At 38.5% G+C, this 17,596-nt stretch overlaps 1 protein-coding gene across 1 annotated transcript in view; it reads right to left on the reverse strand.

The window, feature by feature from the left end:
* KCMF1 (potassium channel modulatory factor 1) overlaps positions 1–17,596 on the reverse strand; it is a 68,762-nt gene that overhangs the window by 25,193 nt on the left and 25,973 nt on the right. Inside the window, exon 2 of the mRNA XM_058550811.1 lies at positions 434–601. Within this exon, the coding sequence (XP_058406794.1) occupies positions 434–601 (168 nt within the window). The remainder of the gene's footprint in view (positions 1–433; positions 602–17,596) is intronic.

The following is a 17,596-nucleotide window of genomic DNA, read 5'->3' on the forward strand; positions in this document are numbered from 1 at the left end:
AATAACAAGTGCTGACTAGGTAAGAAATTACAGCATGAAACATTTATAGCTTTTCTTATGGACTGACAATGTCTTCTAATCAATTGTAGAAATAATCTGCTTTCTGATAACTAGAGCAAGAACACTTGTGTACTGTTAGCAAGAATAGTCAGTTTCACTTTATTGCTTCTTAACTGAGGCATTCTTCCATTTCACACCTTGTCAGCTGCATATATTTCTGAATGGCTTTCATAAAGAAGTAAACTATGATTTAGAGAATTACCTAGAATACAAAAATAAGATTCATTTTATTTTTAATGAATTTGGAGCCTCACGTATGCTATTGGGGATAGTTTTAGAACATTTTGCCTTTACTTCTCCACACACACACACACACACACACCCCCACACACTTCTAAATGATAATCCATTAAAGTTTTAATTAAATACGTACCAAAATCTACCCTTGTTAATATGCACTGCATTGGGTGGTCAGTTGTATGCCTTGTTGTTGTTGCACCACTTTCATAACAAGATGCACAAAGATCGTAATCGTAGCAAATTAAACACTTATATCTGCGACCTCGAAAATTTCCTTTTAAACATGCATCACAGCTGACACCTATAAAAAAAGAGACATCATTAATTAGCAGCTGTAAAAGGGACTCTCTATTTCATTTTCATAAATTTAAGATGCTTATTTAATCCCATATTTCCTCTCCAAATTCCCAGAAATGACAGAGTAAAATGATATAGGAATTTCCAACAATATGGTGGATTTGTTATCCTGATTTACACTAATGAAAATAATTTAAAATGTTTGATATAATGTAAAAACAACTTTTTAAATGCCTCCATGAGCTAGCAAGAGGGTAAAAACCAAGTGAAAGAGGAACTGGTAACTGGAATCACTAAAGGGAGTGGGCATTTGCCAAACCAGGTAAAAATCTGAGCTTCGATTTTCACAGCACTGCAGGACAAAGCACAGGGAGCAAAGATCAAGGTCTAACAGACAGTTCCTCATACAGCTGAGACCCTCAATGTATAAGTGAGCTAGAAATCCTCCCTAGGGGATCACAAAACTTGCCTTGGTGAAATTCCCCCTCCCCCTGGCACAAAACAACAACAATAAACCCTCAAAAGTCATAACCACAAACCAGCTCAGCCCTCTTATAGGTGGATAGCCCAAATTCAGACTACCAAATGGTTCCAAAAACCTTGGGTCAATAATTTAAAGTGGTCCTAAATTAGCATCGCCACCAAGCATCTGGCAGAAATCAACTTCGAAGAATTGAGAGTTCAAACACAAAACACACACAAAAAAACAAAGCACCACCAGAAAGAAGCAGCAGAAACAGACAGCAGAATCAGACTGGCAACGAGCTTATATCAGAATTGGATATCAAATAACAATACTTGATAGGTTAAAAGAAATAAAAGCTTGAAAGGGGCAACCAACAGATATGAAAATGAACCAAACAACGTCTAGAAACAAAAAAATAACAAATTAAAATTTAAAACTCGATGGGCAGGCTTAATAGTAGAAAAAGCCTTCTATTCACATGTGATATGCTTGTTTACATAGGAAACCCAAATACAGCTAAATTATTAGAATTCAGTATTTTAAGCAAGGTTGTTAAATACAAAAACCAATTTAATAAAATATTGTTTGTATTTCTTCACTCCAAACAAGACAGAAAAATGTATAATTAAAAAATACACCATCTATGATTCCACTTATGAGGTACTTAGATTAATCAAATTCATAGGAAAAGAAGTACAACAGTGGTTACCAGGGGTTGGGTGGAAAGAGAAACGGGGAGTATTGTTTAATGAGTACAGAGTTGCAATTTGGGCTAATGGAAAAGTTCTGAAGATGAATAGTGGTGATGGTTGTACAACAAAGTGAATGTACTTAATGTCACTGAATTGTACATGCATAAAACAACAGATGTTATATATGTTTTACCACAATAAAAAAATTATGCCATTTGCAAGAGCATTTTTAAGAAGTGCTTATGGATAAATCTAACCAAAGATAGACAGCCCTTCACGAAGCAAATTAGTAAAAATGTATTCGAAGACATTAAAGGACTTTAAAAAATAAAAATACCAGGTTCATGAACTAGAAGGTTCAACATAATAAGAGAATTTTTTGTGGAACATGATAAGCTGACTCAAATTTTTATGCAAGTTGCAAAGGGCCCAAAATAGCCAAGATATTCCTTAAGAAAAACAAGATGGAGAGATTTGCTTAACATATCAAGAGCTGTTATAAAGTCATAGTTATTAAGATAGAATGGTATTGGCATAGAGACAAACTGACCTATGGAACAGAATAGAAAGCCCAGAAACAGATGCAAACATGTTGAAATCTGTTTTACAACAGCAAGATCACTAGAGATCAGCAGCAAAAGGAGGGAGTAGACAATAAATGTTGCGAGGACAGGTGATTATCTGTATGTGGAGAAAATAAAATTGGATCTCTTCCCCAGATCCCACACACAAATCAATTTCAGATAGTTTAAAGACAAATGTGAAAGGAAAACGAAAAAAAAAACCTCTGGAAGATAATATAGGGCAATATTTTTATGAACTCAGAATAGGAAACAATTTCTTAAATCACACACATACACATACACACACACGCACACAGACACGGTCCAAATCATAAAGAGATAAATTCAACTACATTAAAATTAAGATTTTTCTTTAACTTTTAACACCCTAGAGTGACGGAAAAGTCCCAGAAACAGGTGATATGTGCAACACACACGACAGACAAAAGTTTGGTATTCAGAATACATTAAGAACTCTCACATACGGGCCGGCCCCGTGGCTTAGCGGTTAAGTGCGCGCGCTCCGCTGCTGGCGGCCCGGGTTAGGATCCTGGGCGTGCACCAACGCACCACTTCTCCGGCCATGCTGAGGCCGCGTCCCACATACAGCAACTAGAAGGATGTGCAGCTATGACATACAACTACGTACTGGGGCTTTGGGGGGAAATAAAATAAATAAATAAAATCTTAAAAAAAAAAAAAAAAGAACTCACATAGCAGTAAGAAAATGACCAACATTCAATAGAAAAATGGGCAAAGACTTCAATGGGCACTACTAAGAACAAACAGAAATGGCCAAAAAATATATGAAAAGTTGTTCAATCTCATTAGTCATCAAAGAAGAGCAAATAAAACCATCATGAGTTATCATTTTATATCTACCAATTTGGCAAAAACCTAGAAGTCTGATATCAAGTGCTAGTGAAGATAAGGAGCAACAGAAACACTTCTGCTCTACTGGGTGGAACATACGTCAATACAACCACTTTGCAAATTTTGTTCATATTCTAGTCAAGTTAAACGTGCAATTTCTGTGCCTCTGCAATTTCACTCAGATATATTCCTTGTGGAATCTTTTGTCCATGTGCACCAGAAGAATGTAGAAAAATATTCACAGCAGGTTACGCAACTGAAAAAGAAAAGGCCGTTAAAAACCCAGAGGCCCATCAACAATCTGTTACAGAATGAATTAAAAAAAAATGAATCATAGCCACAGGTAAAGACTTCTAAGAATCTCAGATGAGTGAATGAAAGAGTTCAAAAACAATATCTAGTTTAGGAAATCAAACATGTAGTAAACTATAAAAGGAAAACAAAGGAATGATAAACAAAATTTTGGTCAGTGGTTCCCTCTGGAGAGCTTGGAGCCCTCAGAGATCATTCTTTTAGATCTGATGGAGGGACTTGTAGTACCATTCTTCTTTTCATTACATTTGACAAATGTTCTCATATATCCACTGAATTTTCAAAAAATCTCCTCCCCCTCCAATCAAAAAAATAAAAACAAAAAAACAAAGCTGGGATTGTTTATAACAACCCTTGAGCTATCAGTTCAAGGTGGAAAACTAGCTAAGTTTTTTTTGGCAAATTGCAGATTCTCAATAAATGTTTGTTGCATGCATACATTCTTATTTTAAAAAGAACATGGGATTCCTGTTATTACTTAGTCCTTAACAATGAGCTCTTAGGTAAATCACTTATTGTCATCTGCTCAATTTCTTTATCTATCAAGCGTGCTGTGAGAATCAAGTGAGAAAAAAAGACAAAAGTCTTAAATTTTAGGGTGCTAATATTATTTCATTCAGATGCAGTGAGATTATGTTATCATGTTTTCTGGTATATAATTCGATGTCAATAATACTATAGGCAATCTTTCAAATTCATCTTCTAAATATCTTTCAAGATCATTGAGATTTTCAAAGTTGTACTGTGATCCCACCAAGTGACACTGATTGCCAAATGATGGCATCAAGCCGAGAATTTTTCGGCAAATGCAATAAATATTGATTCAGTGCCTACTATGTTCTAGGTGCTGGGGATACAGCAATGAACAAAACAGACAAAGCTTTGTCCCATGAAGCTAACATTTTAGTGGGTAAAGACAGGCATAAAAACAAACCAAGTTATAAAGCAAGTTAGAAAATAAATGCTATGGAGAAAAATAAGGCAGAGAAGGATAAATAGTATGGGCAAAGAAAGCTTCACAGAAAAGATGATATTTGAGCAAAAAGACAAGCTACTTCAAGATTTGCTTATTCAAAATAGCTTCCAATAACCTAAGTGCAAATTGACAGATGAATGGATAAAGAAGACACACACACACACACACACACACACACACACACACAATGGAATACTACTCAGCCATAAAAAAAGATGAAATCTTGCCATTTGCGACAATGCGGATGGACCTTAAGGGTATTATGCTAAGTGAAATAAGTCAGAGAAAGACAATTACTGTATGACTTCATTCATATGTGGAAGATAAACAAACACACAGATATAGAGAACAGAGTGGTGGTTATCAAAAGGGAAGGGGGTGGGGGGAGGGTGAAAGGGGTAAAGGGGCACATGTATACGGTGACTGATGGCAACTAGACTTTTGGTGGTGAACACGATGCAGTCTACACAGAAGTTGAAACATGATGTACACCTGAAATTTATATAACGTTATAAATCAATGTTACCACAATTAAAAAATTTTTGAAATGAGAAAAAAAAAGCTTCCAAGTGTGACAATGCTTTAAGCATAACCTTGAAAAGAGGTATAAACACCTATTTAGATTCACAAATCAAAGTTTAATGTAACTGGGTATAATAACTTTGCCAAACAAATGTAGTGTGAATTGTGCTAAAAAAGTGCCAGAAAGGTATATCCAGCTTTGAACATTACCTTTTTGGTGTGTCGCATCTGACATTACTCTGTAGGCCTGTTTTTCTTTCTATGGTGGGGATGCCTACTGACTAGTATGAATGAACAAAGTTTAAGGCGACTGTGGATGGCAATATTGCCAAACACTATCATTTGCAGTAAAAGATGCTGATGATGCTTGTCCCTTGCCTGTTTTACTCTTCTGAGAGTAGAATTTAATTCAAAGCTATCTAAATCTTAATGCCCACGGCTCTCCTAAGGGCAGAGGGTAGGGGTGGTGTCAGGCTTCACCTACAACCCAGCTGGAGTTCAGTAACCGATAGCTCTTTAAGAAATAGATTTTTTTTAAAAAAATTATTAACTATTTTTGATGAAATAATTTCTAAAATGTATGCTTTTGTAACTTCTTAAACACTAAAAGACATTTAACAACTTTTATGATTCAAGGTCATTATTTCAAACACAAATATATATTTAAGTCATACCATCAAATGTTATGTTAGGTAAAGTTCTCAGCAGGATTTCTTACACATAAGACTCACTTTATAATGATCTAAGGTGGTAAGTATGCTAGAGAGGATTTTTTTTGTGATCAGTATACTATGAATCAGAAGGTAGGGAAGTAAAAATGTTTTATAACATATAGTTTTCCATAGAGCCTGCTATCCCTTCTCATTGTAATAGTGCTGCCCTTAGAAACTTCTAATTAGTTGTCATAAACTTAAGTCAATTTCTAACTTTATAGAAGATTCCATACCACCTCTGACTTGAAAGTAGCTCTAAGTCTCTAAATGAAAGCACAGAGGCATGCAAAGGCTTTGCCACAGTTTTTCAATAGCAATCCCCCGTCTTCCCCTACTCCCACTTAGAATCTCATTTAGCTTTCAAAAGGACCCCAGATTTCCCACTCAAAACGGATTCCCTTCTAAGTATATCTGTCAGAATTCATTTTTATAATACAGACTAACGAAAGTTGCTCCCTTAGTGTCAACTACGTAATCTACGTTCCTATCAGAATAAATTAGCTCTTTGCTGCACAGTCCCTTGGCTGACAACAGTGGTTCTACCTGGTACCAGAAGGCTCAGGAAAATCTGAAACAGAACATATATGTGGCATATGTAAAATTAGCAATTCCTTGATAGGAAGAATGGAGCTGCTTCTGATGAGATATCAATAAGCTATTTAAGACATTAAGAATTTGGGGCTGGCCCCGTGGCATAGTAATTAAGGTTGGCAATGCTCCGTTTTGGCAGCCCGGGTGCACAGGTTTGGATCCTGGGTACAGACCTACACCACTGTCAGCCATGCTGTGGCAGTGACCCATATACAAAATAGAGGAAGACTGGCACAAATGTTAGCTCAGGGCTAATCTTCCTCCAGAAAAAAGAAAAAAAAAAGAAAAAAGAGGAAGACTGGCAACAAATATTAGCTCAGGGTGAGTCTTCCTCAGCAAAAAAAAAAAAAAAAAAAGAATTCAAGTTCCCATAGAAAAGTATCATGTCATAACAGAAAGAAGAGTTCAAATACTGTCAAACAAAATGTCACCTTGAGAAACAAGGCTGGAGATGGAGAACAACTACGTGTTTGACAGCACTGAGATCTACTGGATTAACAGAATGTTTAGGTTCCATTTACCCTATATTATATACACACTGCAAAACCAGAGTTAACCGAATAATAAAATATGCAACTCATCCTTGAATAATCTAGCTTGAGCCATTCTGTGTCGTAAATAAATTCAGACAATCACTAGTTTGTAAAATAACTAGCACAAGCTACATCATAAAGTTAAGATGGGATATTTGTGATTCCCTATTTGATCAAGCTCACCTAACAAGATAAAGAAAAATGCTAGGAAATATAGTTTAACCTAAATGCTGACACTGGCACAGGTTAAACTTAAACGACAAGAATGGTGTACATCTGACAACTCCTAGCTGTAAAAGGTATACCTGAACACATTCATATTCTCAACACTTACCCTTGTAGTTAGCAGTTCTGTAAAACAAATACATAAAAGCTATGAACTAAAATCAAAGGAAAGAATGCCCTGTAGTGGCAACAGATGTTTAAAAAGCCACTGAAATATTTAAAAAGTCTTTTCTTTCTTAATTTTTAAAAATGAAACAAAGAGGTCTATTTATTCACTTATTTACAGCTTTTTAAAGAGGAAAAACCCAAAGGTTGGTAGAGCTTTTTCTTTTGATTTGAATCAATTTTTGGGTAGGGAATAGCGAGCTGGTGGGAAGGAAAGGTCAATAAAAGGCAAGTTATCTATCAAGAAACAAAGTGAAAAAGAATGCAACAGGAAGTCGATCCCCCTGGAATTTGAAGGTCTGGGATTACACAGCATTTGCCACTGACAATATAGTTTTACTTCTAGGTGCCATGTAATTTGGGGAGAAGGCCCTCTTTTTACCTCAGAGAAATGTCTAAGTATTATCTCTTCAGGGCACATGCATCTCTAATGAAGTGTGACATTTTTAAAAAGAGTGTATGTGTATTATATGTGTTATACAATAATTTAATACTGAGAACTGCACAGAGAACTGTGCCACTAAAATAACTTGACAATGATAAGGACAATTCCCAAGAAGAGGCTCTTTGCATTTACATGGTTGAAAAAATCACGCAACCCTTTGAGGAATATCTCAGATGAACACGAAAGCAATTAAAGAAACGAACTACAGGGGCCGGCCTGGTGGCGCAAGCAGTTAAGTGCGCGTGCTCCGCTGAGGCGGCCCAGGGCTCGCTGGTTCGGATCCTGGGCGCGCACCGACGCACTGCTTGTCAAGCCATGCTGTGGTGGCATCCCATATAAAGTGGAGGAAGATGGGCATGAATGTTAGCCCAGGGCCGGTCTTCCTCAGCAAAAAAAAAAAAAGAGGAGGTTTGGCAGACGTTAGCTCAGGGCTGATCTTCCTCTCACACACACACAAAAGAAATGAACTACAGTAACTCAGTGAAAAGCAGAAGTAGGCAGAATTAAAGAAGATGATCAAAGGACATTTCCAGGACCAAAACTGCTGGAGGAAGGAATCTAAGACAAATTTTATAATGCTTCACAAGCGAGGAGCCTAGACCAGGAGTAGAAAGCTTTTCCTTCTTCTGTTAAAGAATCATAGAAGAAATACAATCACGCCTTGCAAAGGTGAAGTAACTCTAGTGTTTGTTTCTTAAAAAAAAAACAAAAACAAAAAAACGAGCTCTACTTAATTATTTTTAGAATTAGGAATAGAACCCAAAAAAAGTCTATTAAATATACATGTAACTCTATACACGTTTATTTTTAAGAATTTATGCCATGTGGTTAAGGGAGAGATTCAAGAGGAGAAAATCGGGTAGAGACCCGCACAAACATACCATTCAAGAAAAGACCTAAAGGGGCCGGCCCCGTGGCTTAGCGGTTGAGTGTGCGCGCTCAGTCACTGGCCGCCCGGGTTCAGATCCCAGGCGCGCATCGACGCACCACTTTTCCGGCCATGCTGAGGCCGCGTCCCACATACAGCAACTAGAAGGATGTGCAGCTATGACATGCAACTGTCTACTGGGGCTTTGGCGGAAAAAAAAAAAAAAAAGAAAAGACCTATAGTTAAAGAGATTCCAGGGACAGAGACAAAGGGTATACAGCTGGAGGAGGGGAAGATTCAGCAGAGAGAGAAGGAGGTGACCGAGAGGAACATCAGAGTAGAGGAAACAGAGAAAAGCTTAGGAAGTAGGTTCTGTGGTATGTGCGCTCTTCACACTCAGTACACAGGCTTGAAACTGTGATACGTTTACCTGGCAATTTAAAACAACTCTTTCTGTAGTGGGACTAGCTTTTTTACTTTTACTGTATTGTTTTGAGGTGGAATTCTACAAGTTTTGTGATATGTGACAATAAGGAGCATCCACGTATCCTTTCATTATTTGTTGAGTATCTATGTGCCAGGATACAGCAGTGAATAAAAATCTTTGCCACATAGAGCTTATACTCGAGTGCTTATCAGGAGCAACTTCCATCATCATTTATTGTGTGCCAGACAACTTACATATGTTACTTTATTAATCTTCACAATAAAGTCATTAGGTAGTTGGGAAGTATAATAATACTTCTTTCATGGCTATGGATGATTCAAAGCCAGTTCAAATTTGCCCCACAAAGTAGATAGAAAGGTAGGCTTGGACATTATATTTAAGGAGTTCCTTATGCATTTTGTCAGAGGGAAGTTTAATTTATCTCTAAAAGTTTTTGGCATAGAGGAAGTTGGTCCATTTTGGAACAACTGATTGGTGTGCTTGGTTTTATTTTTATTTATTTATTTATTTTTTAAAAGATTTTATTTATTTATTTATTTTCCCCCCAAAGCCCCAGTAGATAGTTGTACGTCATAGCTGCACATCCTTCTAGCTGCTGTATGTGGGACACGGCCTCAGCATGGCCGGACAAGCGGTGCGTCGGTGCGCGCCCGGGATCCGAACCCGGGCCACCAGCAGCGGAGCGCGCACTTAACCGCTAAGCCACGGGGCTGGCCCATGGTGTGCTTGGTTTTAAAGGACTAGTTTATGCTCTTATTTAGTAGAAATGCATCCTTGGCCTGCAAACAGAAACCTATCTTAGTAACAATGGACTTGCTCATGAGTGAGCTTAGGAACAGCCTTTCAGAAGCTCTTATCTGGAAATAGAGAAGCTTCTATATTACTCAATATACTATTACACTCAGCCATGATTAGAGGTGTTTTCTGACTCACACATCAAATGAAGGAAGAGGAGGTGTGTAAGGAGTGCCTGGGACAAAGCAGGAATTCGATGAATATCTGTTGAATGAATGAAGCGAATGAAAAGAGAAGGGGACATTTTCCTGGAGTAACTAGATAAGAGTTCAAAAAGAGAGAAAAGAAAAAGTGTCTAATGTGTGTCTATGATAGACTTCTTGATGTGAGAACGACTGAACGACGCAAGTAGAAAGAAGCGACTGAACAACAGGTGCTTGTCTCCCATAGGAGAAAAGAAAGTTAAGTGGGTGAAAATGTTGCACCAAATACGTTCAGGCATCAGCCATCACTTAGCAGCATCAGCCCAGGAGAGCCTGGTGGCCAGCTGTAACAAACGATGGGGTTGTTGTTGGGAAACAGGTTTTTGTCAGCCATGGTTTTGTGTTAACAATTTTATATGTAAAAACTAAAACTAAAAACCCAAAATGTTCATATATTTGTGCAATTCAGTTTAGCTGCTTTAGACAATGCACACTGCACAGAAACTACTGCTCTGTTTTGAAGACCCTGCAGGCAGGTCTATGAGGTAAGGCAGAGAACTCCAGCCCTCCCAAAAGACAAATAAACTTAAGAGAAAATGATAATTTTTATAAAAATAGCTAGTGATAACACGAACATTTTGCAGAGACTTATAAAGGAGAATACTAATAAAAAATACATTAAATTTCAAACCTGTAGGGGCCTGCCTGAAAAATTAAAGCATGTAAAAAGGTATAACATGACATAAGAGAATCTCCCTCAGCTCATCTCTACCCAGCAATGTCCCCTCCGTAACCAATTAGTGTTTAACTGACCTTGATGCCCCAGGCATCTGCTAAGGGCTTAGTCACCTAACTGTAGTTTTTTACAGATGAATAAACTGAGGCACAGAGGCACTAAGTAACTTGCTCCAAAGGCACACCGCCATTAAGTGGCAAACCAGTGATTAAGAGGAACGGGTTACCTACTGAAGTATTTTTTTTTTTGGGTGAGGAAGATTAGCCCTGAGCTAATATCTGTTACCAATCCTCCTCTTTTTGCTGAGGAAGATTGGCCCCAGGCTAACATCTGTGCCCATCTTTCTCTACTTTATATGTGGGACGCCTGCCACAGCATGGCTTGACAAGCAGTGCACAGGTCCGTGCCTGGGATCCAAACCTGCAAACCCCAGGCCACCAAAGCAGAGCGCTCAAACTTATCCCCTACGGCACCGGGCCGACCCCCTGAAATAAGTATTTTGACAACGGTAAATCTGTTTTTTTCAGAGTGGATGTCTTTAGAACTTTTTATTTACTATGACATAGAGCTAAATATTGAATGTCATGTTTATTGTTTTCCCCCTAAACTCTTTATTTTCTAAGAGACCTAAATTTTACCAATCACATAACTTCTCTAAAATGAAACTCAGAGGTTGAAGAATTACTTTTGAGGCAGGTGCTTATGGATATTTATTTATTTCCAGAGGTGATAATCAATCAAACACAGTTCTACCTAAAGTCACTATTTTGTAAGTTCTTGCTCTAGAGTAGTATTCTCTCAACTTTTTGAAAATCCATGTCCTACACTGGTAAATGTTTAAAAACATTACCATCTCCTTTATGTAAAATTTCAGTAAGCTAGAAATATGTCTGGCCTCACTTTCAAATCACAGCAGAATATCAATATGACTCAAATTTATAATTTATTTTTCATTTTTAGGCTTTTCAAACATATAAGGAAATCTGGCATACATATATCTTCAGAATCAACAACCTATGACACATGACATAATCATAAATGAAATACCAGAACACGGAGCTCCAATGAACTACCAGACTTACACATACCAACATGTGTAAGTCCCCACAAAAACAAGCTGTAAAAGGATATATACTATATGGAACCACTTATGTAAATTTCAAATACGCAACACAGTACTTTATAATTGTTTATGGACACACACATATGTGGAAAGCTTATTGAAATGTCGACGGGAAGGATACACACCAACTGCAATAAGTGATGACCTCTGGGAGGTAGAGAGAAAAGGAAGAAAAGAGAATAAAATCAAGAAAGGATACAAAGTGGGATTCGCCTGTATCTGCAAAGACTTATTTCTTTCTATACGTTTAAAATGTTTCATTAAAAAAAAAAAAAGCAAGAGCTGGCCCAGTGGCATAGTGGTTAAGTTTGCGCATTCCGCTTTGGGGGCCTGGGGTTTGCTGGTTCAGATCCTGGGCGCGGACCTAGTCACTGCAAATCAAGCCATGCTGAGGTGATGTCCCACACAGAAGAGCTCCAACTCTACAACTATGATATACAACTATGTACTGGGGCTTTGGGGACAGAAAAAAAAAGAAGAAGATTGGGAACAGATGTTAGCACAGGGCCAATCTTCCTCAAAAAAAAAAAAGAAGAAGAAGAAGAAGAAGGAAAAGAAAAGCAAACCCCACATAGACAAACTCCCCATCCCGTCTCAACTTGTAAAGTAGTATGGAAGATGACTTTTGGCGACAGGATGGCTGGTTTTATGCTGAGGTATAAACGGGTGAAATAGTTGCCTTAGTGAAACTATAGAATAAAACTGCCTTTTTTTGGCCCCTGAGTTGGATTCTATATCCCATACTTATTAATTCCTGCTAAAGTATAAACTAGTCACTGAGTTTCAAGCTAAGAGTTCACAGAATGACTTCTCCTAAGCACAGTATATGATCTGGGCATGCTAGACAACTCACAGGAAATAATGAAGACTGTACTACTGGGCAGTGACAACAGGGTCAAGATGCTGTTTAGAATGCCTTCCCATCATATAATTGGGATATGACGGGAAGGCATTCCCATCATATGGCCAATAAAGTACAAATAGCAGTAGGGAACTTCTTGCCTGGAAAGGCAGACTACATATATTTGTGAGAGAGAAGAATGCCATTTCCAACTAAAAGGTGAAACATACTTACCGGTATTCCCCACCCTGGAACTTCCTGACCCATGGTTTAAACACTTTTAAACTGATTTTCTGCAACTGTTTGAGGGAAAGGGGAAGAAAACTGGAAATCATCAATGTGCCACAAGATGAATAGGGAGAGAGCAGAAAACACACCGTTTAATGATATTTGAGGTAGAAACGTCTGCAAGGTATTTGTGATAACTTTCCAGTCAAGTAAGGCACATGACAGCTCTATTATAGTGTACAAGATTGTGCTGGATCAATATTAGGAGACAATTTCACATTAACTTACCCTACACATTACAACATCATTTCAATCAACAAAAATGTCTGAGCACCTACAGTGCCCATTTAGTGCTTAAAGTTTAATAGGGAATACAGATTAAGCAAAAAAGGCATTAAAGTACAGTATGAAGGGGCCAGCCCCGTGGCTTAGTGGTTAAGTGCGTGCGCTCCGCTACTGGCAGCCTGGGTTCAGATCCCAGGTGCGCACCGACGCATCACTTCTCCAGCCATGCTGAGGCCGCGTCCCACATACTGCAACTAGAAGGATGTGTAGCTATGACTTACAACTATCTACTGGGTCTTTGGGGGGAAAAAAAAGATAGAGGGTTGGCTATAGATGTTAGCTCAGAGCTGGTCTTCCTCAGCAAAAAGAGGAGGATTAGCATGGATGTTAGCTCAGGGCTGATCTTCCCCCCCCCCCCACACACACACAAAAAGTACAGTATGAAGAGTTGAGGGACAGAGAACTATGGGAACACCTGCAACATATAAAAACAATACAAGATGACCTGTTCTGGTTGGGAGGGTTATAACAGAACCCCACAATTAGCCTCACCCTGACACAACTCTTCATACCAAGCAGTCCCTGAGGTACCTTCTCTTCAAAACACTGAAATACAACTTCAAGTCCCTTTGTTCCATGCTCCCTACACCTAGAGCAGTTACTCTAAATCTACTCTCAGAAACCCACTATATTGCATAAAACAAGAATTAAGTTGCTTTTTCTTCTTTTCTAGGCTAACCATTTTAAAATCTAACAGGTCCACAAAAATCCTACCTTACAACTGTTATGTTATTTTTACATCTGCTCCAGTTCCTTCACTGATTTTAAAATAAAGGGACCTACAGCAGGCATAAAACTCTGGAGAGGACTAAGAATAATTAACACAAAGGAGAGGGAATGCACTGGAAGAGAAGAGGCAGTCTGGTTTAGGAAGTGTACGAGCCCAACTTGAGATGTTAGCTTTGAGGTGATAATGAGACATGCAAGAAGAAACGTATCGTAAACAGTTGGTTAGGCTGATCTTTGTGAGATTTCCTTTGAGAGAGGACATGTCTTAGCGTCATTGAGAGTGACACACAATAGTATGAAACAGAAGGAAAGGACTAAGCATAAAGACGAAATGAGGAAAATGGACAGTGCTTGCATAGTTTGAAGGAAATCTCTAGGAAATTAATTGGTATCTAAATATAAGTATTCAAAACTAAAAAACAAAACACTGGCTTTAATATATATATATTATTCATGTTTCTTCTTCCTTCTATTTATGAACACTGCCAGCCATGATTCTTAGTATGACCCTGGTAGGGCACCATCTAGAAAATGCATCCAGATTGACAATATATCAATAATGACTTTGAAAGGCAACAAACAAAAGAGCAATTCACACACTTAAAAAGAGTATGGCAATAACACCAACCTAGAAAATTCAAGAGCAAACTTTAAGAGCACGTAAACAAATAACCTTATCAGCAAAGATCTGAATCCTGCCTACCTGCAAAGAGATTGCTTAACTGGTCTTTACTTTCCTCATCAATTAAAGAGAGGAGAAAAAAAGGATATAATAATCTCTCTCTATTGCAGGGCTGTTACAGGCACATAAACATAATTTCTCTTCCCTTCCTTCACATTTCAAGGACATCTGAAGTAAAGTAGGGTGCCTTATTACTACTGTTTCTCAGCTCCAAGCCTACCCTTCTATATTCTTCCCTGCAATGCTGGTCCAGGAGGTGGTTCTCAATCAGGGGCCATTCCCCCCACCCCGGCCCAAGGAAATATCTGGCAATGTATGGAAACACTCAGGGAGTGGGGGGTGTACGGCATAAACTGGGTAGAAGCCAGGGATGTTACTGAACATCCTACAAAGCACAGGATAGCCAACTGGCCCAAAATGTCAATGGTGCTGAGGTCGACAAACCATGGTCTAGGGTCTGCAAACTCAATTACTCAGACTCCCTTGGCAGCTGGCTTCTGGTTTACGTAATGCCAATGGGAGACCCTAGAGGGTGAGAGAAAGCATCCCTCCAGCAGCACAGGGGCTCCAGCACCAGCCTCTTCTGGCATTCTCATCAATAGCCAGCTACAAACTAGAAGGCAGAGTGCCAACTGTCTGGAGATGGGGGTTGGGGTAGGGGTAGGGGTGGCGGCTTTGAATTCCTAAATTCTAGTAATTCCATCTTTTCTCTTTTTGCAATGATGGAAATATCTACATCTGTACTGTCCAGTGCAATAGCCACTAGGCATTAAAATGCCTTGTTAGCTACAAGGACCTAGAAGCAGTGATGCTCCAGTAGCAATGAGCCCACCAAACACCCAGATCTTGGTTTCTAAACAGTATCCTCCACTAAAAGGAACCAGAGTTCCTTGGAGAAGTGAACAATTCCAGGAGTTGGGGCAGGGCAAGTACATGAGCCTATAATATCCAGTTCTAGAATGAATGATCCAGAAAGAACAATGGGTACATGTTAAGAAGATACAGAAGAAATTTTGAAGGGGTTTCCACTGGCCAAATCTGAGACAATGTGAGCGTGAAAATAAATAATAAAAAGTAATAGATTATAACCCATTGAATAATATAAGAATCTATGTGTCCATACTGATATAAATGAATAAATAAATAAATAAAGGAGAAGAAAACAGGAAAAAAATTTTCCTTATGGTAGATATATTGACTAGAGTGTATATTCCAACTCCTACTTCACCAGCACTGGACCTGCATTGTCCAGTATGATAGCTACCAGCCACATGTGATTATTTAAATGTAATTTATTAAAATTAAATAAAATTTAAAATTCATCTCCACACTAGCCACATTTCAAGTGCTCATGTGGCTAGTGGCTACCGCAGTGGACAACAATGCACGGGACAATGGCATTGGAGACTGGGCCACAATCTGTGATGATAAGGACCAGAACAAGGTAAGATCTAATTTTGTTCTTTTCCGAAACTCTTAAAATTTAGCATTGGAATAAAAAAAAAAAGACAATTTCATAAGGATAGGGAAAATAAGAGTAAACAATAGAAACAAAATTTTGGAAGCCAGAAAGCAGATGGATGAGCAATAACTGAGCTAGAAGACTGGAGAAAGCTGAATCCTAGTATGGGTAAAGGGGAAAGCTAAGAAACAACCCAAGATACAATGCAGATGCAACAAAACGTCTGGCAGCAGCAGGTTTCACTGGAACTTGGGTTAGGGTGGAGAACCGCTTAGAGATGGAAGATGTAAAAGCTCTTTGAGAAGCAGTGCAATTTCTAAGTTGCCTCTCTGACATTATACTACACCTCAAGTGGGAAGGAGAAGTTTATTCACTGGAGAGGGTAAAACAGGATCTCTGACCTAGGGAACTCAAGGTACTGTTGACAACCAAGTACAGTACATACTTTACTGAAAACAGAGGATTTGGAGTTAAGTAACTACATTATTTCCAGAAAAAGGAGGAGGAGGAGGGGAGAGAGAGACTAGAACAGTAAAGAGAGGAAAATTGGAATACCAGTCTAGAAGTTGCAATATCCTGAAAGTGAGAAAATGGGGAGAGGAAATAATCAACAGAATACTTCACGAAAACTTCCCAGAAAAGAGGATAGGAGCTGCCAGACTGAAAGGGCCCACAGAGTACCCAACATAATGGATAAAAGGAGAGCTACTAACCACATTTCAAAAGCGCAGGCATAAAGGAGATTCTATTAGCTTCGGGGGGGGGGGGGACGAGGGAGGAGGAGAGGTCATCAAGATTAAGAATCTGATGTTTTCCACAGGAACAAACAGTGGACACTAAAAGGTAATGCACTAATGTTATCAAAGTTCTGAAGGAAAGAATTTCCAAGTTAAAATTCTACACTTTGGAAAGTTATCATTCAATGTATAACAACATTTTCAGATGTGTTAAGTTCTTCAAAAAATTATTTCCCATGCATCCCTTCTCTAGAAACTACATAAGTATATGTTACCAAAAGAGTGAGAGGAGAAAAAAATGGGGAGATGGAATTGAGGAAACAGGAACTTCAATAAAGGAAAGAAGCAATGAAAATCACCAGGAAGATGGTGAAATGAGAACCCCTAGAAGTTCTCATGTAGTAGATGAGTGCAACTAGTTCACACTGGAGCAGTGACATTCAAGAGCCACAGATATTGAGTGGTCATCACCCAGATCCTGAAGCCATAGTATTGTTTGTTTTACACTGTTTTCCGAAGTGTTAACACCATTCAGAAAAGTACACAAATCATCAACACACAGCTTGGTTTTCACAAAGTAAACATATCCTGTGTAACCAACATCCAGATCAAGTAATAGAACATCATCAGCACTCCAAAAGTCTCCTTCATGCCCCTTCTAGTAACTACCACAAGTCTCTATCCTGACTTCTAACATCCTAGATTAATTTCCCATGTTGTTTATATATCTACAAATATACATACATACATACATATCAATACGTGCAGTGCTTTCACAGTCATTCG

Source organism: Diceros bicornis, chromosome 12 (assembly GCF_020826845.1).
Source record: "Diceros bicornis minor isolate mBicDic1 chromosome 12, mDicBic1.mat.cur, whole genome shotgun sequence".
Classification (NCBI taxonomy): Eukaryota; Metazoa; Chordata; class Mammalia; order Perissodactyla; family Rhinocerotidae; genus Diceros; species Diceros bicornis.